The following is a 24,759-nucleotide window of genomic DNA, read 5'->3' as shown; positions in this document are numbered from 1 at the left end:
ATAATGTGTTCTTAATGTGGGTACAGGCATTGAACTAGATGTCAACGCCCAATAATGTGTTCTTAATGTGGGTACAGGCATTGAACTAGATGTCAATGCCCAAAAATGTGTTCTTAATGTGGACATGGCAATAGAATTAGATGTCAATGCCCAATAATGTGTTCTTAATGTGGGTACAGGCATTGAACTAGATGTCAATGCCCAATAATGTGTTCTTAATGTGGACATGGCAATAGAATTAGATGTCAATGCCCAATAATGTGTTCTTAATATTGGCATGGGCATAGAATTAGATGTCAATGCCCAATAATGTGTTCTTAATATCGGCATGGGGATAGAATTAGATGTCAGTGCCCAATAATGTGTTCTTAATATAGACATGGGCATAGAATTATATGTCAGTGCCCAATAATGTAATCTTAATGCGGGCACGGGCATTGAGTTAGCTGTCTGTGCCCAATAATGTATGTAAATAGCTATTGTAAACTTACTTGTCCAGTGAGAAGAGTGACCAGAGCTGCTTCTTACTGATACCTATTGCACTGCCATAACATCTAGCATCAGTAACCGATATCGTCGGGAACACACCAGCAACCAAGAGGTGACACAAGTGTTGTGGTTCATGCACAGATCCTGAACTTTCATTCCCTGAAATGGCAAAGTTTAATGGAAGAAATATACAAATTGCCAAAGCCAATATATAACCATGTCAGAGCAAAGCATTATCAATAAAAGTTGTTTTTTAAGAAAATTATTATTACTTGAAAATATTAACTAATTAGAGAGAAATGTCAAGTTCATAATAAATATTTTATGAAAATTCAATCATTGATTTAGTTGTATGTGTGTCTGTCTGACTGCATTTCTGTCTGATTGTCTGCTTCTCACCAAGTACTCACCCTCAGGAATAACCAACTGGTATGATACAGCAAACTGATATGTAACTCTTCGTATTGGTCTGACTGTTACTGTAATTGTGTGACGAGACCTGGCTGGAATTATTCCCTCTATCTGTTCCAATTCCAGGGCTACAAAGAAATATACCATATTTTCAATGGTTTCTTATAATTCCAAAACAGTTTATATTATCATTATGTAATCTAAATATGTTTTATCTAGTTATAATTTTTTAAAATATATTATTATTTTATTGCTCTAATTTAACTATCCTGGAATGATACACCTTTCATTAGGACTGGGTATCAGCAGCTCACTTACAATATGACACTTATCATGGTATACAACTTTTGGTACATGATGTGTATTGGTAACATATTTATTGCTGTGTCTACCTGACATGTGCTCTCTGAAAAGGGTGATGAGCATTGTTCTACTGTATTGTCTGTACCCACTTTTTTAAGAATTTCAGTTTCACAAAGTATGCAGGACTGTACTTTTTTAAAGCATTCTCTTTTGTTAGTGTTGAATTGCAACTAGTAAGAAAATGTAACTAACCCAACTGTGCATGAAAGTCAATTGCTTTTGATGATCTTTCTTGTAAAATTTCTCAGAGATGGACATTAACTGTTGCACTTTGTCTAAACAATGGGGTCCATATGTTATTTTGGACCAAAACTTAGGCCTCACATAACGAGGTTATTGACTTAACAATGATCAAAATAATCAGGGAAAAATAAGCATAACAAAATAGGTTTTGGGACTGGACCAAACTGCTTAACATACATAGGTTATCAAGGTAACCGAGGTTGAAAAAAGTGGGTTTGACTTACTAATTGTGCCATCAATATTTGTGTGTATGTGGATTAAATGCTCTAAAGAAAACATATTTTATTTTATTTTATTCAAATTTAACTTTCCAGTCATTTTCTATAGGCTTATATTAGTAGACCTCTAAACACACTTGTTAATTCTGATTTATCATGTGTACTGGACCTCTGGTGTCATTGACCACTCTGCACCAGAGTCGCTAAATAAGCAACTCTGCTATATGACTATTTACCATCTACTTTTGGCTATTGTCCCTATCCCAACAAACTCTTATGCTAATGTCTGTATGTTAAAAGCAATAAATTAGTTCCAAATACTGTGCCTGATTACTTCGTCAATTTTCATCAGTTTCTGATTTAAGTCCTAATTATGACTCTGGCCAACTATTCACAATTTTCATCAAGTTCACACCAACAACAATGACTATGCCATTCAAAAAGCGATATCTATGTCTCACCTATGTTTTGCAGGTGAGACTATAAAATGGGTTTATGCAATGGCATACTGATTTCACCATTTGATAGTAACATATAGAGTTAGTTTACCTAAATTGTCTGTGCGTGTAATTTCATCTGCATAAGGCCCATCGATAGTTTGATCTACAGAAAGCTTATAGTGCAGACTGCAGGTGCTGTTGTTCATAAAGGTGATATGCTTAGATGAAGAACTTCCAACAACCACATCTCCAAAATCCAGGTAACTCTGATCAGCCTGGAAAAGAAAGCATACCATCAGTTAATGGTAAAATTGTATGCTATTGACTGAAGACTATACTTTGTTTAACTGGTCAATCAGATAACATTGATGAATCGTAAAACACTCTAATCAATGTACGAAACATAACATTTAAAGAAAAGGAACTCTGTGTCAGATTTGTGGAAGGGCTTCATAAAATTGTACACTGTAACTTAGAATGAGGGCCTCTTCTAACCCAGGGATAAAAATAATCACTCTATAGAAACTAATTTCCATGTTTAGCATTAAACTAGAGTTTGTAAAAGACCAATATGGTCCTCTTCATCCAACGTACAGGACATACAAAAACAGAACAAAAAACTTGTTGACAAATTCACTTGAAATATCATGCACGAATATTCTTGCTCAAAATTGGATCCAGCTTATAAGTAAAGTAAAATCTTCTGATTGAGACGAGGACAGTCACTGTAGATAAGCAGTATATCTCAATATTTTACACAAACAAAGATAGTAAAGAAATTATTTTAATGCTTTCAAATTACACAAGACAATGTAATTTTAAGCATGCAGTCCAAGGCTGTTGTCATATTGCTATTTCATAAGCATAGTCCATGGTTTATCATGGTTCATTTGATTCATATAAACCATACTATCGGGACAAGTTTGAGATGATATATGGATGCCTGAGATGACAGAACGTGAATTATGAGAACACTCACTCAAATGGACCCATATAATTGATTGTACCCTGAAATAGTCTTGGTCACTAAGTAGCTTATTCTAAAAGATTATTAACATCTTGATGATTAAGACACAGTCTGTCTTGTATGCTTGCATTTTTGCAGTGTTTACATGGCCACTTAATGTGAGAAATGCACTGAATTTCAAAAACCATGGTGTAAATAACCCAATTCATAAAATTTTTAACAAAAGCTCTGTCAGACAAGTGACCACATGATAATTTGAATGGGGAGGTAGTCAAATTTCACATGATATATTAAAAAATACAGTACAGTGGGTTCTTCAAGTGGTGGAAAATATTTTGTGATATAATGACCTCACATGAAATTGTGCAACTAGATTTCATCTAAATTATTTATCTGCTAAAACTGATGTGGTAAAAGTTTGTATCATTTCACGACACTTTAAAATAGAACACAAAGCAATAGTTCTCTGTTATATTTAATAATGAAAATGCTTCTTCAGTACCACTTGCATTGTTATAACACAAATTCTGAATACAGCACAGTCATGGCATGGCTGATAATTATATGACAATAAGGGACTGACAATCTGATGTAGGGAGGGCTTTGCTGTCCATTGTTCTAGTTTTAAAAAACACAAGATCTGGAGTTTAAAAAAATTATCTTGGCTCAAATGAAAATCCTAAGCTGCCTGGCACACAAAATATTAAATAATGGTTCAATAATTTCACCAACTGTTTGCAGTACTACAAAGATTTAATGAATTTGTTTTAATAATTTAGCATGATATGTCATATTCTTCCAGAATTTTTTTTTTTACTGTCTGCTTATTTTGGAAATATGTTATCTCCTTAAAATGTTGATATTTGTTTATCTTATTATTAGTCACTATCAGCAATAAAGACATTAAGCCTTCTTTGTCTTTGTATTTGTCCTATCGACAGCTTATCTACAATCATTGCTCATTCTAGGGTAAACAGCAGCCATCAACTGTTTGTTCAGTCATCTGACAAAACAGTGCATCGTCAAAAACAGTTCTCAGCTGAATTTTCAAAATCAATTAATTTACCTTTCAAGCTTCCAACTTCCTGTCTTTGCCATGTAGTATTGCAAAGTCATAGTTATAAACAGAACTTTCAGTGAAGATAGGTTTTCCAGTGCCTTTTCAAGAATGAAGTATGTGTTTTAAGGAGATCACTTTTACATATGAAACCAAATAGTCTACTTTCAAATTTCATCCAGGATTTTATCATTTATACATACATGCTAAATTATTCATCTAAAGTACTTTTTGAGATCAGTACCCTTGACCTCCTATATGAATTTCAGCCAAAATACTAGTTTTTTGTTAGTGTTGTCGAAATTGTGTGTGGTTTGTTTATGAGTGAAAATGTACATGGGTTTTATTGATGTATAGAGCTTGACCCATGGGTGGTTTATTTTCAGCTTTAGCTCTTTCAAAATAGCGAATTTACTTCACCCACTTTTGCATGCACAAAGTGCATGAAGTGAGACCAATTATCTCAAGTTTCCTGGCTGAGGATCTGATCATAACCAAGGTATGTAACTCTCACTGTATTATCACAATCTTTAGCTGTAGATCTTATCATGGGGAGTCACAGAACTCAGCTGCATTTGGAGCAACCCAGATGCTATGGTCAAAGATGCTGTTAGCTCAGAGGATGGTATTGGCTTACCCACAGTGACAACCAAAGGATCAAGACCAATGAGTCTGTGGGCAAAAAGGTTTCTCAAGGGATCCTACAGCAGCTTGGGAGGAGCAGGCCCTGCATGGTTGCTCCTTGACCATTCAACGAGATCTGTGGAACTGGAAATATCTGATAATTGTTGTCTGGGTGCCATGAGATACATAACATGATATGTTCCCTTTTAGAATCAGTATATACACAAAAATGCATAGGTGTTTTGTTGAGTTCTTTGAAAGAATGAGTTTGACATGGCTATATGGATGAAAGTCTAATTCAATATCACTTCATGGGAGAAAATCAACTGTACATGCAGCACACTTGTTGATGAGTCATACATCACTCATATTTGCTTATAAGTTCTATACACTGATCATGCCTGGTGAGAGATCCATATATCAATCATATTTGTTTGTAAATTTATACCTTGATCATACTTGGTGATAGGCCTATATATCCATCAAAATGTTTACAAGTTCAAAATATCAATTCCTTATTTGAATCTTTGTTGAAGTTGCATGCTGTGATTAAATCCATGTAGGAATAAAATCAATTTCTTATATGTGTTGTTGAACTCTGAGCACATCATAATGTTAAATTCATTTTTGTGTTGTTGAACTGAGCTCATTTTAATATTAAATCCATTTTTGTGTTGTTGAACTCTGAGCACATAATGTTAAATCCATTTTTGTGTTGTTGACCTCTGAGCACATCATAATGTTAAATCCATTTTTGTGCATGAGTATGGTGTCACATTCATTCATTTTTTACCTACATTATAAATAAACTTCTGTTTCATGAAATTGCATTCAGTAACTTAGTATTGCATAGTAATACTATGTACATATTGTACCTCAGCTTATGGTGATCTCACATATAACGTTACACTTGTTTGGCTCCCATAACTAGTGTTATAGTGAGGAAGTATTTGATGAGGTAGGGACCTCATCGAGAGGTTGTGTGCAGGATATATTTTAATGTACAGCATTTTACCTCTTTGGTTACATCCAAGTAAAAGAAGATCTTTAACAAAATGACTGAAGTTTACAACTGAAATCATTACCTTAATCTCTCCAATGGTTCCTTCACCAATAGCCCTGACATCAAACTGGCGTTTCTTGCCTCCGGATGAGTTACTGCTAAAGCCCTTACCCCAGGTTATCAAGCTGGGTTTCATTACATATTTTTGCTCTGCCTTAGGTGTGAAGTACCATGTCTGACTCTGTGAGAATAAGAAATGGATAGGTCAGACAAATATTAAGGACATGACTTGATGTAAAACCTGTATAATAGGTCAGGTGACTGTTTGAGAATCCAGTCTAATATTTAGGTCATGACTTGATGTAAAACCTGTATAATAGGTCAGGTGACTGTTTGAGAATCCAGTCTAATATTTAGGTCATAACTTGATGTAAAACCTGTATAATAGGTCAGGTGACTGTTTGAGAATCCAGTCTAATATTTAGGTCATGACTTGATGTAAAACCTGTATAATAGGTCAGGTGACTGTTTGAGAATCCAGTCTAATATTTAGGTCATAACTTGATGTAAAACCTGTATAATAGGTCAGGTGACTGTTTGAGAATCCAGTCTAATATTTAGGTCATAACTTGATGTAAAACCTGTATGATGGCAAAGGTATTTATGATGGACAAAAACTAGCATATATTTTACAGAAGCTGAATTCTACAGATAATGTAATGCTAAAACATCACATACACATCTGTGCATTTAAGTCAATTTGTAATACATAACTGATATACAATGTACATACTGGTCTTATCCATTCATATTATGCAGATGTTTTGCAAAATAAAGAAGTCATAACCAGTTGCACCATCTCTATGATAGTCCATTCCAAACAATGTCAGCACATTTATCAAAACAACAACAAAACAGAAATTGAGAAAACAAATGATGAAATTAAACAGTAGCAATTTAGCAATTTCTAAAATACTAGTAATAGACTATATAAGCTTTTATAAAATTACATTAATCATACTTGTAATGGACCATAAAGCTTTAGTAGAAATGCATTTCTATCAGGCTAGTAATGGACTAAAAATCTTTGTTAGAATGTCAGAATTAATTTCTTGTAATAGACTAAAACTTTATTAGACTCACATTTCTATCATTCTTGTAATGGGCTGTAAAACGTTATTAGAATTACATTTCTATCATACTTGTAATTGACTGTAAAGCTTTTTTAGAATTACATTTCTATCGTACTAGTAATTGACTGTAAAGCTTTATTATTAGCATAGCATTTCTATGATACTTGCAATGGACCATAAAGCTTTATTAGAATTACATTTCTAACATGATACTAATAAATAACTATAAAGCCTTATTAGAATAAAAGCTCTATCATACTAGTAATGGGCTAAAGAGATTTATTTGAATTACATTCCTATCATACTAGTAATGACTGTAAAGTATTTTTAGTTAAATTTTTATTATACTAGAAAAATGACAAAACGTTTTATTCAATTACAATTCTTTAATACTAGTAATAGACTATAGAGCTTTATTAGAGTTACGTTTCTATCATACTTGTAGTGATATAATTACAATTCTATAATACTAGTAATAGACTATAGAGCTTTATTAGACTTACATTTCTATCATACTTGTACTGAGAGTTAGAATTACAATTCTATAATACTAGTAATAGACTATAAAGCTTTATTAGAGTTACATTTCTATCATACTTCTAGTGATAGTTAGAATTACAATTCTATAATACCAGTAATAGACTATAAAGCTTTATTAGAGTTACATTTCTATCATACTTCTAATGATAGTTAGAATTACAATTCTATAATACCAGTAATAGACTATAAAGCTTTATTAGAGTTACATTTCTATCATACTTCTAGTGATAGTTAGAATTACAATTCTATAATACCAGTAATAGACTATAAAGCTTTATTATAATAAAATGTCTGTCATGCTAGTAATGGATTGTAAAATTTTATTAGAATTACATTTCTATCATACAAGTATTGGACTGTAAAGTTTTATTCAAATTATATATCTATCATACTAGTAATGGAAAGTAAAACTTTATTAGAGTTACATTTATAAAATTTCCAACTAATTATCCTGCATACATATTTCTCTACCATTAATAAATTATAAAAGAACACTTGACTTAGTGAAATTTGTGCAGAATTAACGTACTATGAAGTTTATATGTGAAAATTCATTCTACAACATAGTCCTGCTGTTTCTTTTGCAATACCATTGACAGTTCCTATTTTTGCAATGCCATTGACAGTTCCTATTTTTGCAATACCATTGACAGTTCCTATTTTTGCAATGCCATTGACAATTCCTATTTTTGCAATGCTATTGAGAGTTCCTGTTTTGTAATACAATTGACAGTTCCTGTTCTTTGAAATGCAATAGTCAGGTCCTGTTTTTGCAATGCCATTAACAGTTCATAATTGACAGTTTTGTCTGCAAAACTTACCAGACTTTCATTCGGCTGGATAATGCCAGAATTAGGCTCGACCCTCAGCAGCTTGTTGTCTGCATACTTTAGCTTCCACTCAAACCTGAAGAAATGTGTAACCAACAGCATAATAATGCATACCCTTGAAAAACTGATGTAGACTGAATTTTATAGGATGAACACTGAGTTGATGCGCAAAAAGTTTCTTTAAAAATTTACATGGTATATTAAGAATCATTAACTTAATTTTGAATCAATGCGATGCCTCAAGCACTGACTCATGCCATTATAAAAAAAGATCCAACAATAAATGCATAATCTTAAATGTTTTATCCACTATTCACAAAATGTATTATTTCCACCTTCAGCATATTAATGGAACAATTGTTGTTTCATTTTGTAAAGTTAAGGTGTCATAATTCTCATTAAATCAAATCTCATTATATCACATAAAGAAACAAAATCTGAGAGCATTTAAATAGATTCTTCCTTTCTCTTATGAACATATCTGAAAATAGCATTTATCACAAGGCTTTGTGAAGTTCACTAGAGTTAAAATCCAACCCCTCCTAGTTTTATTTACCAGTCCTGCAGCTGCAAGAAAAAAGTATTCAAAAAAATTCTTATAAAAAATATGATTTTTTCAGATACAGAACTGTCTTGTTCATTTTTACAACTTTCTGCTTCTTTGAAGAGAGACTTTAAATCTGACATAATAAATTCATATAACTTTTTGATATCGACATGTAACAAAACTATGCCTACATTAATGGTATCCTTGAGATGTTTTTAATGGTGTATGTTCTCTGTGAGGAGGTTCCAACACAGGTCTGTTTGAAGTACATCTCTCCCTCAGTCTCTAGGAGAATATTAGGGGCTTCAGCTGATCCCCACATCTCCAGCTCCTACAATGAAATGAATTATTTGTAAAGGCTCATGACGTATTAGGCCCATATTATGTTTCTGGTTCAACATTGTTTTTCTTACATTTATTATACAGTGATCCCTCGTTATAATGCCATAAAAAAGGGAGAAATAAAAATGTAATGTTATATGTGAAGCACCTTACACTGGGTAGATTATTGTGATACTTCATTAAAACATCACTGAAGGGATAAATAAAAATGTAATGTTACTTGTGAGGCACCTTATAATAGGGTACATTATACAGTGATCCCTCATTATAATGCCATAAAAAGGGAGAAATAAAAATTACTGTTATATATAGTCACCTTATACTGGGGTACATTATAGTGATCCCTCATTATAACACCATTCATGGGAGAAAAAAATTACTGTTATATGTGATGACAACTTATACTGGAATACATTATATAACGATCACTCATTGTAACAATGTTCAAGAAAAGCCACAAAACTGTACAGTTATATGTAATGGCACTTTATAATGGGATACATTATATAGTAATTCCCTGCTCAAGGGGGCCACACCAGTGTACTATGTTATGTGAGGTCACCCTATAATGGTGTACATTATATACATCATTAATATTATATATTTAATGGGACTCATTACTATCCCTGCCTTATAAAAGAACCATGGTTATATTGAGGTGCTTTATATTAAGGGATCATTGTATTCAAATTACAGTCAAACTTCAATAACTTCAATAACAATCACTCAAATGACCAGCATCATTGAACACTGAAAACACATACAGTTTCCCATCTTCTTTAAGCACAGAACATGAACAAACATTTTGGTACAGCATCATTTTAGTTTTACATAAATCACTGTATCTTATACAGTAGATTCCAGTTAATTTGGCCATCTTTTAATCAGGGCAGTCATTTATTTGGGACAAATCTTAAAGGACAAACTACATGTATACCTTTTTATCCCCTCCGCATAATTGGGGCAGCCGCTTATATGAGCCAAAGAGTTCAAGTCCCATTGTGTCCCAATTAACCGGAATCCACTGTATTTTAAATTTTTTTTATATCATGATAATAATGTAAAATATGATATTTATGTATGGGTAGATTGCTTTTGAAATGTTATATAAAACCAGTGTTTTTAAAATTTATATGTAATCAGGTAGGAGTCTAAACATTCTAATATCATGAAAAATGAATAGATTGATCCTGCATCCAAAGTGAACACCCTAACCACTAGGCTACCGGAACAGTCAATAAAACCCCAAAAAAACACATCTATTTATATTAAACATATTTAGGTTGATGAGACAAATTACAGACCTAAATGCCTCAGAAGATGCTGAATAAGTCTTGTGCTATACCAGTTACAAGCAACATCTCATGTGAAGATATTAAATTAACTCTGCAACGCAATAACCATAACTCTGCCTAAAATGAAGTTCATGAAACTTGAGCCATAATCCCATTAGAGTTTGTCAGAAAATAGAGACAACTGAACTGACCAATAAAAAATTGAAAGTTTCACACCAAAATATTGCTTTTATCCATTAGGTGTTTCAAAAGCAGGAGCCAAAGTCAAATTTGTGACAGAAGGGATGCAATGGGCAGTGACAGGAGGACCAATATGAATAACACGGCATGCTCCCTTCATTGAATTTGTCAAGAATATGAAGACAACATTTCCTGGATCCAAGCATATACTGAGGTGACTTTGTCTTAAGAAGACATTATAGGTTGGATATGGGTTAAAAACCCATCCAGGCAAATACTGGTTGGTGGCCAGGGTCTGTCCATGGTAAAAGCATTTTGCATCCATTTCCTCTGCATGATATAGCTAGTAAGGTGCAGAAAGTGGCGTTCAAACCTACAAAACCAAACTCTGCAGGGTCATATTATACATACTGCAAAGAAAGAGAAAAAGGCTATTTACCTGGTTAAAAAATAAACATCTGCATACCTCATCCACAGGATTTGTGCTAGAAATAAGCAATACCTGCATATAACCATCAGCAGTTTGAAACTAATGTGGAAAATATAGTTAACAGTTTTGTCGACAGTCTACATGCATTCTAAAAATTAATGCAGATGTGTGGTATGTTTTTCCTTTGATCATCCTGTCTGTTTTCTTACCTGGTTGTATTTTACATTATCATTCAGTTTAATGGTCATTTTCTGTTTATATGTCTTGACCTCTGCCGGAGTTGCTTTCACTACAAAAATTTGGTGGGAGTCCTTCAGTAAAGCTTTGGCAGGCTTGACAAAATAGGTGCTACAGAGAGAAATATTATGGCAAATGTACTGCATATAAATACTGCAAAATGTTATAAGGTAGTTTATAAAATATACCTAGAAATGTGCCTATTAAATTCCACCTGCCCTTGGTTAAGCAGTTTTTGGCACGATCATGCTTATAATTGTAATAAGAAGTCCACATTGCAAAAGTATTAAATAAGACCAAACACATCTTATAAATAATCTATAAAAAAAATAGAATTTAAAAAAAAAATCTTCTAATTGTGTGTGGATCAGTTTTCATGGTTTGAGGAAAATTGACACTTTTGTTGGTACTTATATTCATGGTACGAGGATTATGTATTTTTTTGTTTTGTTTTCTTAGTAGGATCATTGCTTTTATAGTAGGATAATTGTTTTTAAAGAAGGTTCATTGCTTTTATAGTAGGATAATTGTTTTCAAAGTACAATCATTGCATTTAATGCAGAATAATTGTTCTATAAGTAGGATCATTGCTTTCATAGTAGAATAATTGTTTTTATAATAGAATTCATTGCTTTTATAGCAGGATAATTGTTTTTGAAGTACAATCATTGTGTTTATTGCAGAATAATTGTTTTATAAGTAGGATCATTGCTTTCATAGTAGGATAATTGTTTTCATAATAGAATTCATTGCTTTTATAGTAGGATAATTGTTTTTAAAGTAGGTTCATTGCTTTTATAGTAGGATAATTGTTTTTATAATAGAATTCATTGCTTGTATAGCATGATAATTGTTTTTAAAGTACAATCATTGCTTTTATAGCAAAATAGTTGTTTGTATAGTAGGATCATTGCTTTTACAGTAGGATAATTGTTTTTATAGTAGGATCAAAGTATAATTGTTTTTATAGAAGGATCCTTGCTTTTAAAGTGATATAATTGTGTTTTTAGTAGGACCATTGATTTTAAAGTAGTATAATTGTTTTTAAAGTGGGATTATTAGTTTTGTAGTAGCATAATTGTGTTGATAGTTGGATCATTTCTTTTATTGCAGAATAATTGTTTTTATAGTAGGAAAATTTGTTTTATATTAGTATAATTGTTTTTATAATAGGATCATTTGTTTTATAGTAGGATAATTATTTTTACAGTAAGATCATTGCTTTTATAGCAGGATAACTGTTCACTGGGTTGATAAATTCATGGTATTTAGCAATCATGGAATCTATGAAAACTGGTACCCCATTAAAATTTTTACCATGAAAATTGGTACTCCATAAAAAATAGCAAATTCACTTAAGCATGAAAATCTAATCAAGTCATCTGTATATAGACAGACTAATGAACATCAAATTCTGGCTGTCGATATCAAGTGTTTTTTTTGTGACTGCGAATAATCTTCCATGACTGACTACCAGACTTGAGACCAAAGGGGCGCAGGTTTGAATCCTACTACTGGACCAGCCTGGGTCAGCTACAGTGGTGTTTCCATGAGCGAGACAATTTACTCCACTAAATAGCCAATTTGTGCTGATATGCCACAAAACTGCAAACCAACAGGCAATGTCATATGACTAAATGTAAATAAGGAACTCCATAAACTAGAGCAGTACTTTAATATTTATGAAACTTCACACAGTGATTAATAAGTGTTTTTAGATTTATTTAATATATCAATACACTGCTTTAGAATCAGACAGTGGGTTATTCAGCTACAAACAACCAAATGTATTAGCAAAGCTTGTAGGTTTTTCATTTTTTTTATACAAAACTTCAATTTTTGAACTGAACTAAATATATCTGAGATAAATCACAAAATAAAGGATCAAATGTAGCAAACTGGTATATAAGCATCAATATAAGAACACAATTATATATATATATATATATATATATATATATATATATATATATATATATATATATATATATATATATATATATATATATATACTTTATTTTCTTGATAAAATCTCCTAAATTCTTTGTCTTGAAAAGGATTTTCTTAGAAATGTTCCACTTACTTAGCAGGATCCCTCTGTATGTCAAACTGTATTGGTGTTGTCCCTGTATTACGCATTAACAGTGTTCTGTAGGCAGATTCTTTTGTGTTGACAGCAGTAAATACCAGGGGTGTAGAATCTAATGTGAATCTGGGCAGGAAAGTCTCATTGTTGGGCATGAAGGTATGACCTGGATTCAAAGAGAAATTACTATAATAATTATTATCATTATATACCCAACTTGTGGCTCCTATGCATTGCATGGAATGAGCCAGTAAATGTTTAACTTACATGGTGCTGTCAAGTACATGCAGAATGATATTTGTTTCTTGCTATGTTCAGAGAAGATAAGCCAAGAGTTTTTTGTGCCATATTGAGCAACAGACAGCAGTAACCCATTTATTTACAATGCTGTAAACTTTACACTGCAGAAATGTTGTTGTTGTTGTGCTAGGGTTTAACACCATTTTTCAGCACAAGATAGGCTATACATGGCGGCCAGTATAACTGGTGGAGGAAGAACCCTGGAAAACCCAGGGAAGAACCACCAACCCACGAGAAACTATAAGCAGGCTTTCCCACATACCCATGCTAGCCGAGCATCGGACTTGAACCCATGCAGACAGGTGAGATGGCAGTGATCCGGAACAGTGAGCGCTTTATATCACTCGGCCACTTGGGGGCCTCTGCAGAAATGAAAAAAACGCACAAACTCCCTTCTTTCCAACTCCTGTCCATAACAAGAGATTTCATCCATGTGCATAGAATCATGAAGATCCATCATTCAGTATTCTATTGTTCTAAATATATTTTCACATTAGGATAGGAGTTAATATCAATAAAACTCCTGCAAGAACTGTTACGAGTTCATTAATTGCTGAGGTCTCATTAATAAATTTTGACCCCTATTATGTAACAGTATACAACTGCTAAAGATGACGTAACATGTATTCATGAGAATGGATGTAGCAGTGTACAATGGCTAATGACGTCATAACTGGTATACAAAAATATGTTTAATATACCATTACAAACCAGCCAACCAATAGTTTCATTCATGATTTGCATGTGTATGTTACATGAAATCATAATGTAAAATGCATGTTTTTATACCGTGATGATTCGTGTCCTTATCAATGATGCAGACTGCTTGGTGAAAGCATAAACGGGAAAAGCCTGTATAAAGTCTTTGGGGCAAAATACATAATAATAAGACATTGAATTCAACATTTTAATTCAGAAAGAATTGTAATTCAATGACAATATCGCTTACCCAGACAGGTAAGTGTCAAGCACCAGGGTGGGCAGTGAGTTGTATCTTCAACCAGCTTGTAATCCCTCAGACTCTTATAGTAGACGAAACACTCCAACTCCGCTCCATAAAACTGGTTTGGTGCATTCTGGAAAAGAAATGTAGACATGCATGTACACACAAAAAATGCATAATAGAAATTAATGAGATCATGAATTACTTGATTTAGGAAACTTCAGAAAAAATCTTCGAAATAAAACATGATTTATAATATTCAAGGTAATGATAGGCAAAAAACTATATACTAAAGTGTTTTAATTGAAAGAAGTTAAAGGCAATTTAAGACCCTCAAACAACATTTTCACTGGATACATTGGGAAAACCCATAAATGTTTTTTATGTATATTTTAATGTCATGCACTCAAAGAGTTGTTTTCATGCATGACTGCTAAGGCCAAACAGCATACATCACTAAAGATCTCTTCCATCATAAAATGCAGATTTTCTCTAATTGTTAAAATCCATCTGTATGTACATGCTTGCAAAATCTAGTCCAGCTGCCAACAACATTGACCCTGAAATGCTATCACATAATGTGGTGACAGATCAGGTACATTTCTGTTTTACTTCTAACCAACTACATAGACTCAGATCTGCTGCCAATTGCAAAACTATGCAATGGCAGATATAAGTCTGTGCAGTCTGCAGTTGGCTTCAAATTATAATTGAATATATATGGTACATGAATAGCTGCCTACATAATGTACTTGACATTAATTCAATAGAATATCCCTGCATGACAGTGTCTGTATACCCTTATTTAAATTTGCCCCTGGGATCAAGAAGTATCAGTTCTAATGGAGTTTTCCTACTTAAGATTGTATGTACCCATGAATCATGGCAAATTCTGAGTGGATGAATTTTTAAGTTTCATATAGATATTTTTAAACAAAAACATCTCATGGTGATTTCAATTAAAAAATTAATGGTCACTGCAGGGATTATTCTAGGATTATTGTGGATGGGGCCTGAGACCATTTGGGAAATGTCTGACTACCTTATCTGAACTTCGGAATATATGACTGTATGATTGTAAAGTATTTAACTTTATTCTTGGACCAGTCTGAGCCCATTTCAGGCTGATTTTGTCCCCATGCCTAAAAAACCCTGTACCTGGATCCAAGACTTTATCATCTAAAACACTAAAAAATGGAGACAATGATACTTTTTTCAACTTACAGGTCTAAATGTCACATGGAATGTACAAGACTTGAGTGGAGGGATATCAGCTGTTTCTGGCATTACATAGAAGGGCCTGTCCTGGTCTGAAAAAAAATGGTAACACTATCTGTTCATACTGATATGGTAACTATATCTGTGCATACTGATCTCTTAAGGCAGATATAATAACAAAATCTGTGCATATTGGTTTCTTAAGACATATCATAACTAAATCTGTGCATAATCTTAAGACAGATATCATAACTAAATCTGTGCATACATGTCTCTTAAGGCAGATATACTAACTAAATCTGTACATACTCGTCTCTTAAGGTAGATATACTAACTAAATCTGTACATACTTGTCTCTTAAGGTAGATATACTAACTAAATCTGTGCATACTAGTTTCTTAAGACAGATATAATAACTAAATCTGTGCATGCCAGTCTCTTAAGGTAGATATAATAACTAAATCTGTGCATACTAGTTTCTTAAGACAGATATAATAACTAAATCTGTGCATGCTGGTCTCTTAAGGTAGATATAATAACTAAATCTGTGCATACTAGTTTCTTAAGACAGATATAATAACTAAATCTGTGCATGCTGGTCTCTTAAGGCAAAACGTACTATTAAAACTACTGGTGTGTTTGCAGTTATTTCTTGCAGTCAAGTTAAAAGTTTGATTATAAAACATCAAGAGTTTAAAAACAATACCTCCAATCCACTGCACTGTAACTTTTCCTTTTGTGTGATTGGTCAAGTTGAAAATCTGAAAAGTAACATTGCAAGAACTGCTTAACTTAACTGCTATAAAATAATGTAAAACCTAATTTAGTGATCGTCACTTTAAATGCTTCTCTGCTTCATTCTATAAATAAATAAATGGACACATAACAGCCCAGATCAGGCTAAAATATAAAAGCAGCATAAAACTTTCACAATAAAAATGACTTCCAATGTTTAATCTTTAAAGGTCTAAGAAATCATTCAATGGCACATCAAGTGAGCAAATTTATTCCTTCACTAATACAAACTATTAATTCTTAGGTCTCGGTGAATAACAAGAGTACCATAAGCAGCAGATTAACACTCAGAAAATGGTATTATACTTCTTTTATGTAAAAGTCTCTTTCACTGGTTGGGTACTTGCCCCTTCAAATCCAAAATCAACAGGCATCTTCCCTGTCTGAAATGCAAGCCACCCACAATATCTGGACAGGGTTAGGGCAACTTCTCTCAGTCTTGGTGACTTTAACGTTTGTGTTAGTGACCACAAAATTGACAAGTGTCTTTCTTGTCAGAAATGCAAGTTATCTGCACAGTTTTGTAATGGCATCTGGTAAAGGACCCGAGTAGTTTTCTCAATTGTTTTTGTCCTCCTTTCATGTCCTGTGACACTGACCTTAGATCTTTTGATCTCAAAATGAACTGGTGTCTTCCCTGTCTCAAATGCAAGCCAACTAAAAAGTTTGGTCAAAGCAAATGAAGCAGAAACCATTTATTTTAATTAGAATCATTGTGTTCTTGACTTTGGACAGTTTCACCCCTAAATCAATGTCTTTCTCATCTCAAAAGCCTAACAATTACAAACTTTGGTCAAGGTATCTACTATAAATGTCAAATTATTGTATGGAAAACATTTTCCTTCTTTCAGTCTTTGTGACCATGACCTTTGATTTATAAGCCTGAAATTAAAATGTTTCTTTCTTTTCCCATATGCAAGCAACTTACAATGTTTGGTAACAAGATATGGCATAGAACTAAAGTTATTGTGCAGAAACCATACAGAGAACAATAAAATGAAATTGTAAGTTATGTTACTGAAGTAAAAATTCATCAAGGTAATAAATGTTATTTTTTTTGTTTATATTTTTATGAGCATTATGAAAACTATTAATATGGAACATCAGATTTGTTTAATGAAAGCCAAAAAGGAAGAAAGAGAAGTAGATGAGAAAAAAGAAGAGGTTATGTACCTTGTTTTCAATAACTCTGAGATTCTGGCAGTTTCCAAAGTCGATCACACTGATGTCAAGGCTAACATGTGGAACGAAATTCTAAAAAACAAAAGAATAAAAGGAAAAGTGATGAGGAAATACACCATACTAAGAACCTAATAATTAAGTCACTCATTTTGAATCTAACTATATTAATCTGACATGGTCATAATGGTTTAAGTCAAATACTGTTACTATAGCCTTTATCATTGGACTATTGTACAAAATATGAGGTTAGATGAATGACTTTTTAACTGATAAAAAATTACATCTATAGCTAGAATTGTTCGGTCTATAAAATGGTTTTAATGGGAACAGCTACGGTAAGATAAGAAATACAATTATTTTTAGTACAGTACGTTTCTTCAGTTATATTTAGCTAATCATAATACCACAGGACTATGGCCACTACATCATGAAAAAATGCTAAATGTTGTTTGCCTTCGTACATAGGAGATAGACCAGAGTGATCTCCCATGTGCCATATCCATCCATACTCCAGTTACTACTGGATTGACATGAACACTGCCAATAAGATCTGAACTGCAGGGAGGTATTATGATCAGGTATAAGTATAATCACAGAAACATATCCCCCTGCCAAATGATTTCTTCTTTAAATACATTACCCAATCATAATACCTTCAGAGAACAGGTAAGTGGTGGAGGGAGTTACATCCTGTTATCCTGGATTCTGGTCCCCCATGGTATGTTAGGCAGCTTCAGATCTTGAGAGAAATGCACAGGCTGGAGTAGTTACTCAATATGACCTCAAGCAGTTGACTGGGAAAATGTGTATCCAGTGAAGCTTATAGGCCAGATCATTCAGAAGCTGCATAGGCAGATAGCCAGTTGCACTGCAGCTATTGTTGTTGTTGTAGGGTTTAACGCTATTTTTCAGCACAAGATAGGATATACATGGCGGCCAGTATAAACAGTGGAGGAAGAACCCTGGAAAACCCTGGGAAGAACCACCGACCCATGAGAAGCTACTGGCAGGCTTTGTCACGTACCAACATTAGCCGAGCCTGAGACTTGAACTCACGCAGACAGAGGTGAGATGGCAGTGATCTGTAACGGTGAGCACTTTAGACCACTCGGCCACTCGGGGCCCCCACTGCAGCTGTAGGTTCCATCAATTCAAACTGGGCACTTTTAGATGAAATATCTCAAAGATAAAGGTTAGATAAGGTCATCTAGACCCTGCCATAGCCTCAAGAGTTCATATGCACACTGACTTCATTGGATCTTGAATGAGTTCTCTATATGCTGAGAGAATAATCCATCTTATTCAACATGAAAGAACCTGATCTGAGATATCAACCATTTCATCTTTCAAGGGGATAAATAAGCAGATCTCACTTTCACAGAAGCTCATTTTGTTTCCTTTACCATGTCAAGGCCTTCAGTGGGTCCTCTAGATCGTCCTGAAATCAATGTTCTAACAATAGGAAAGGTTTTGCCAGAAATGACTGATTACCGATGAAAGTAAGGGCCATCAAGACTTGGACGATCATGATGGAACTGTAGTAGAACTAGGGACCGATATTGAGATCAATAAGGAGTGCTGCATTCCTAAAAGCAAACTTCAAGAATTTCCTGGAGGACATGTGTATTGGAAAATGGTGGAAAACATCTTGCAGATCTGGACTGACTGCAAAGACTCTGTTCTGAAGAGCATTTAGAACTCTGAGTGCTTAGATCCTGCATTCTGGTGCCCATATAATAAGGATGAGAGAGCTGAACTTGACCTTAAGTGGTAGTTGGCAATAGGAAAAGTCTTGAAGACAAACCTGGGTCTATAATAGGAAATGATCACACATTGACATTGGTCAGCATGGCGCTATAATGGTGGGCTCTTCCTAAAACAGTGCCAACATGTGTCATGTATGACAAATTTGATGTTCAAATAAAGTTAGAAAACTACAAAGGGAGATCACTCTTATCTGATGCCTTCATTATTGTGAGCAGACAACTCTTGGCCTTTTTTAAAGCTAAAACTTGGTCTTGGAGGATTTGGGCTGGATTTGTAAAGTAGCTGTAATCCTACTAAGGTATTATGATGATTAGGTTACATATCTGAAAAATTAATTGTTGTTCATGAAGCTACACACATGTTCACTCCTCCCTGTCATAAAAAATAAATAAAGAGTAGGCTATTTATACAAGAAACCACAAAAATTCTGCCTGGATGCAATCAAATTTTACTTAAAGAGGGATATATATATATATATATATATATATATATATATATATATATATATATATATATCGCTTTTCTTCATGGTTTTATTCTGGAACTATTGGATTCTTTTATACAAAATCTTATATAATATACATCTTGGGAGTATAGAGCAACATTTTCTTGACTGTGTTTTACTGTGAATAGTTCTAATTCATCAACATGGGATCTGCATAAAGGGGCAACTACTGCTTTTCTAATATTTTTGAAAATGTCTGATTCTTTTAAAATGCAAATATTTGATTTTGTTATATTGCTGGTGTAATTGGAGGTACAACATAGAACCACTGAAGACCAGAACATCCTCAGATTTACAGAAAATTCAGCTTTGTGCTCCTGCTGATCAGGTCATAAAAGTCACATGGGTAAAACATTCCAAAATCTAACCAATACAAATTAGCAAACATTCCAAAATCTATCCAATACAAATTATCAAGGTAACAAGGGTTAAACATTCCAAAATCTATCCAATACAAATTATCAAGGTCACAAGGGTAAAACATTCCAAAATCTGTCCAGTACAAATTATCAAGGTCACAATGGTAAAACATTCCAAAATCTATCCAACACAAATTATCAAGGTCACAAGGGTTAAACATTCCAAAATCTATCCAATACAAATTATCAAGGTCACAAGGGTAAAACATTCCAAAATCTATCCAATACAAATTATCAAGGTCACAAGGGTAAAACATTCCAAAACCTATCCAATAAACATTATCAAGGTCACAAGGGTTAAACTTTCCAAAATCTATCCAATACAAATTATCGAGGTCACAAGGGTAAAACATTCCAAAATCTATGCAATACAAATTATCAAGGTCACAAGGGTAAAACATTCCAAAATCTATCCAATACAAATTATCAAGGTCACAAGGGTAAAACATTCCAAAATTTATAAAGGTCACATGGGTAAAACATTCTAAAATCTATCAAACACAAATTATCACGGTCACATGGGTAAAACATTCCAAAATATATCCAATACACATTACCAAGGTCACAAGGGTAAAACATTCCAAAATCTATTCAATACAAATTATCAAGGTCACATGGGTAAAACATTCCAAAATCTATCCAACACAAATTATCAAGATTTGCTATGGATGAACATGGTGTGATCCATGTAAACTTACAATAACTTCAGAGTGAAAACCATCATTAAAATATTCATCCATAGGTGGGAGTTCATGCAATGATTCTGGCTCTTTTGCTTCAGGGTCCAGCTGGAAAAAATGAATATTTGATAGGTTATTAGAAAGTTCCATATTCTTATACTGTCTGAACAATTTATTAATCTAAACTATATATGTACATCATAGTTAATTTTTATCTAATCATCTTTAAGAGTCATCAATCCATGACATGTCCCCACACCACCAGTGACCATATGCTTATATAAATACTTGTCATATCCAGCAAATACAGCCACTTTTGGATGTCTGTAGTTATGTAATTATATGTGGAATTATGTAATTATGTCTGTAATTATGTCTGTAATTATGCAAGTACTTTTTGCTCTAGCACTCTCATTTATATACTACTTAAGTTACATTTTGTTTCCATGGTAACAAAGCAATAATAAATGCAACAAATTCCAAGTATAAAAACCTTATTTGACAAGTGTAATAAGTTTGGTTGAAATACCTTAAATGGTTTGCAAGTTATGCTCTGGAAAGGGAAATGTTTATGGAGAGATGAACAGACTGATAGATACAGTGATGAAAAAACATAAAATTACAAGTTTTCAAGCTAGTAATGTTTTTCATATCAATAAAGCCCAAAAGATGTAACCTTCCGAGTTACTTTTTTTTATGATCAAAGTCTCACTGTAACAGACATCGATGTCTTGCATAACTTACATAATGAATTTGAAATGCGGCGGTAGATATTAGGGAATGACAGCTAGTGACAACTTACAAGCGTTATCTAGCTCCTTTATTTTCACAGCAATAATGGTGTGATTTTTGTGCAGCTGTTCATGTGTGAAGGTTGCAAAATTGGTGAATTATAGTAAAAAAAATTATGTTTGTGACTTACAACTGGTGCCATAAGAGCCCCTGAATCATCAACTTCCAATCTTCCTTGTTTCCTAAGTTCATTCAGTTGCTCTGGTGGGAAAACTGAAAAACCTCGCTCCACATGGACATGGAAACGTTCAAGATGTTTGCTTAGTAGTACAGCTGGCTTGATCAGTTCAGAATGACAGGTTCCGACAAGATCCAAAAACAGAGGACCCTAAAATACATAGTTCATATGTCTTTTTCACAAAACATAAACTTTTAATGAATTATTTACAACAATCCATAATCTTTCATGCATCTTAAACTTGCAAATGGTGTGATATTTTTTGGCACACATGAATGCTTCAAGAATCTTACTCTAGAAAAGATCAAGCAAAGAACTTAATAAAATATAAATCTTGTAATTTATAAATTCTGCAATTAGTTAGTTACTGCACAGTAAAATTTGTACCAACTACAACCAATAGAGCTCAAGCAACTGTTAGTTGTATAAATACTTGCTGAATAGATTTGATGGGCACAAAGGTCTTGACAAATTTGTAAACAAATATTCATCAAACAAATAATATACATAAATTTTGAACTTAAAAATTTGATTTTGTTTATGAAAGTTTTAAAGTCAAAATGGCTTTATTTCATCACGTCAGCAGAGCTCTTTAAAAAAAATATCTGCAACATTTTATTTTATTAACTCCATTAATGTATTTTTAATTCAGCAAGCATTAAGGCTCTAACTGTACAATGTGCCTATAAGTTGAGTCCAGCTGTAAACTGCACAGATCCAGTTCTTACATCAGATAATTCACTGAAAGATCTGGGTCTATGCAGTTTTTTGGAGTAATCAGTAGAACAAACAAGACAGACCCTGATCTACCAATGCATTATGCAGCAGCAGATCAGGGTCTATGTTGTTTGGAGTAGCAGCAACTTCTAGGATAATTTATCGTAAAATACCACAATACAATTTTGTGTGTTTGTTCCATCAATCTGATATTGTAACAAAAGAATATTATTGTATCATTCTTTGAACAGTTACCTGATTGTGGATCATACAGGTGACCTTTCGATGATAGTTGATGGGATGCTGGGGGACAAACTTTAGTATGACAGTCTGTTTGGAGTTGGGTTTCAGCAGGCCCGATGTCCTCTCAAATTTGAACACACTTTGCTCACAGTCTATCATGAACTGAAAGTAAAATTTATTGGTATATTCAAGAACACTGTGTATTCATTATTTTCCAATGATATTTTTCTTAATTGGCAGAAAATTACATTTTGATTGGTAATTAAAGTCAAGGACATGGCAAATGGGAGGTGGGGGTGGGAGGCAGTTGATCACATTTCCTTTATTAAGTTAATTATTTTTCATTGGGTCTTTCAATTTATGGTTTGTAGCAACACTGAAATCCACGGATAATGGTATCCCATCAATATAGGTCAATTTATTGTATGCCCTTACTGGAAAGAACAGGAAATATTAAAAATAAGAAAAGTCATACATTAGTTACAAAAGTGACAGAATTACTCAAATTTCATTTTGAAACTGTTTTAATATATTTTTTAATTTTTGGGGGGATGAGTCAAGATTATAGATCTTTAGCCAGGACAAAAAAAATAATTCCTTACATAATCAGTTATTATCTGATTTTTATGTAGACAACAACCAGAAGAAAATTCATATCTTCATACAAAATGTTGCTAGTGGATACAAAATTGATATGAAAATACTCTGGGTATTTGAACCATTTTGGCTAAGATTCTTTGTTGGGATCAACTGACAATTAGACAGTCATGTGGATTGTTTTGACACCTGCATGAATTTAATAGAAGGATTGTAAATGTATGTGCTGGGGCAGGAGAAAATTAATGTTTACAATGCAAAATAAAAAACACATGACCCAGCTAGGGATCAAACCCACGACCTCCTGCATCCGAGGCGGATGCTCTAAAATATCCAAATCACACACACAGACACATCTTGACAAAATAACTGTGAAGCTCATCATCACATTTATGTGGTGCACTTTATAAGAAAAGGTCATGTGACTAGATTGGCCAGCCTGATTGTCAAGCACAAGCTGACCCTAAGAAAGTGAAAATGGAAGTCTGTCTATTGGTAGCAAATGCTGATGAAAATAATGGGATTATACAACAAGCAAACCTTGTAAAAGTACATGATGTAAAGTAATTACATCAATATTGTTTGAATACTGACTTATGTTATGGTAAAAGTAACCATACTACATTACAATATTTACCTTGACATGTACGCTTTGGAAACAATATACAGCATGATTTCACATCTCAATATATGCAACAGATATTAACTCATGTACAACAATATGGAAAAAGGCATTATATTACAATAAGTATAATACTGAGTAATATATAATACACAGAGGGACAGAAACATATATATATATATATATATATATATATATATATATATATATATATATATATATATATATATATATATATAATAAAGATTTTTCTGTTTTATTGTCTTGTCAATATTTTGTATTTGCCTTTGAAAAAGACTCTTTAAGAGTCAAAAGTGCTCAGGCTAGTTAGATACTAGTTTTGCACTGTTCGTTGTCAGTTACTGC

General features: G+C 33.2%; 1 protein-coding gene across 1 annotated transcript in view; it reads right to left on the bottom strand.

Annotated features, from left to right (window-relative positions):
* LOC149790148 (cilia- and flagella-associated protein 65-like) overlaps positions 1–24,759 on the bottom strand; it is a 104,786-nt gene that overhangs the window by 51,987 nt on the left and 28,040 nt on the right. Inside the window, exons 11-25 of the mRNA XM_089972135.1 lie at positions 23,187–23,336; positions 22,167–22,364; positions 21,263–21,352; positions 17,865–17,945; positions 16,603–16,657; positions 15,903–15,988; positions 14,685–14,811; positions 13,433–13,601; positions 11,322–11,460; positions 9,057–9,196; positions 8,310–8,394; positions 5,898–6,056; positions 2,274–2,439; positions 900–1,028; positions 492–648 (exon numbers count right to left, since the gene is read on the bottom strand). Of these exons, the coding sequence (XP_089828261.1) occupies positions 492–648; positions 900–1,028; positions 2,274–2,439; positions 5,898–6,056; positions 8,310–8,394; positions 9,057–9,196; positions 11,322–11,460; positions 13,433–13,601; positions 14,685–14,811; positions 15,903–15,988; positions 16,603–16,657; positions 17,865–17,945; positions 21,263–21,352; positions 22,167–22,364; positions 23,187–23,336 (1,931 nt within the window). The remainder of the gene's footprint in view (positions 1–491; positions 649–899; positions 1,029–2,273; positions 2,440–5,897; positions 6,057–8,309; positions 8,395–9,056; positions 9,197–11,321; positions 11,461–13,432; positions 13,602–14,684; positions 14,812–15,902; positions 15,989–16,602; positions 16,658–17,864; positions 17,946–21,262; positions 21,353–22,166; positions 22,365–23,186; positions 23,337–24,759) is intronic.

Source organism: Sinohyriopsis cumingii, chromosome 10 (assembly GCF_028554795.1).
Source record: "Sinohyriopsis cumingii isolate HCF-2022 chromosome 10, ASM2855479v2, whole genome shotgun sequence".
Lineage (NCBI taxonomy): Eukaryota > Metazoa > Mollusca > Bivalvia > Unionida > Unionidae > Sinohyriopsis > Sinohyriopsis cumingii.
Note: the sequence above shows the minus strand (reverse complement) of the source record. Positions and strands in the feature narration are given on the sequence as shown.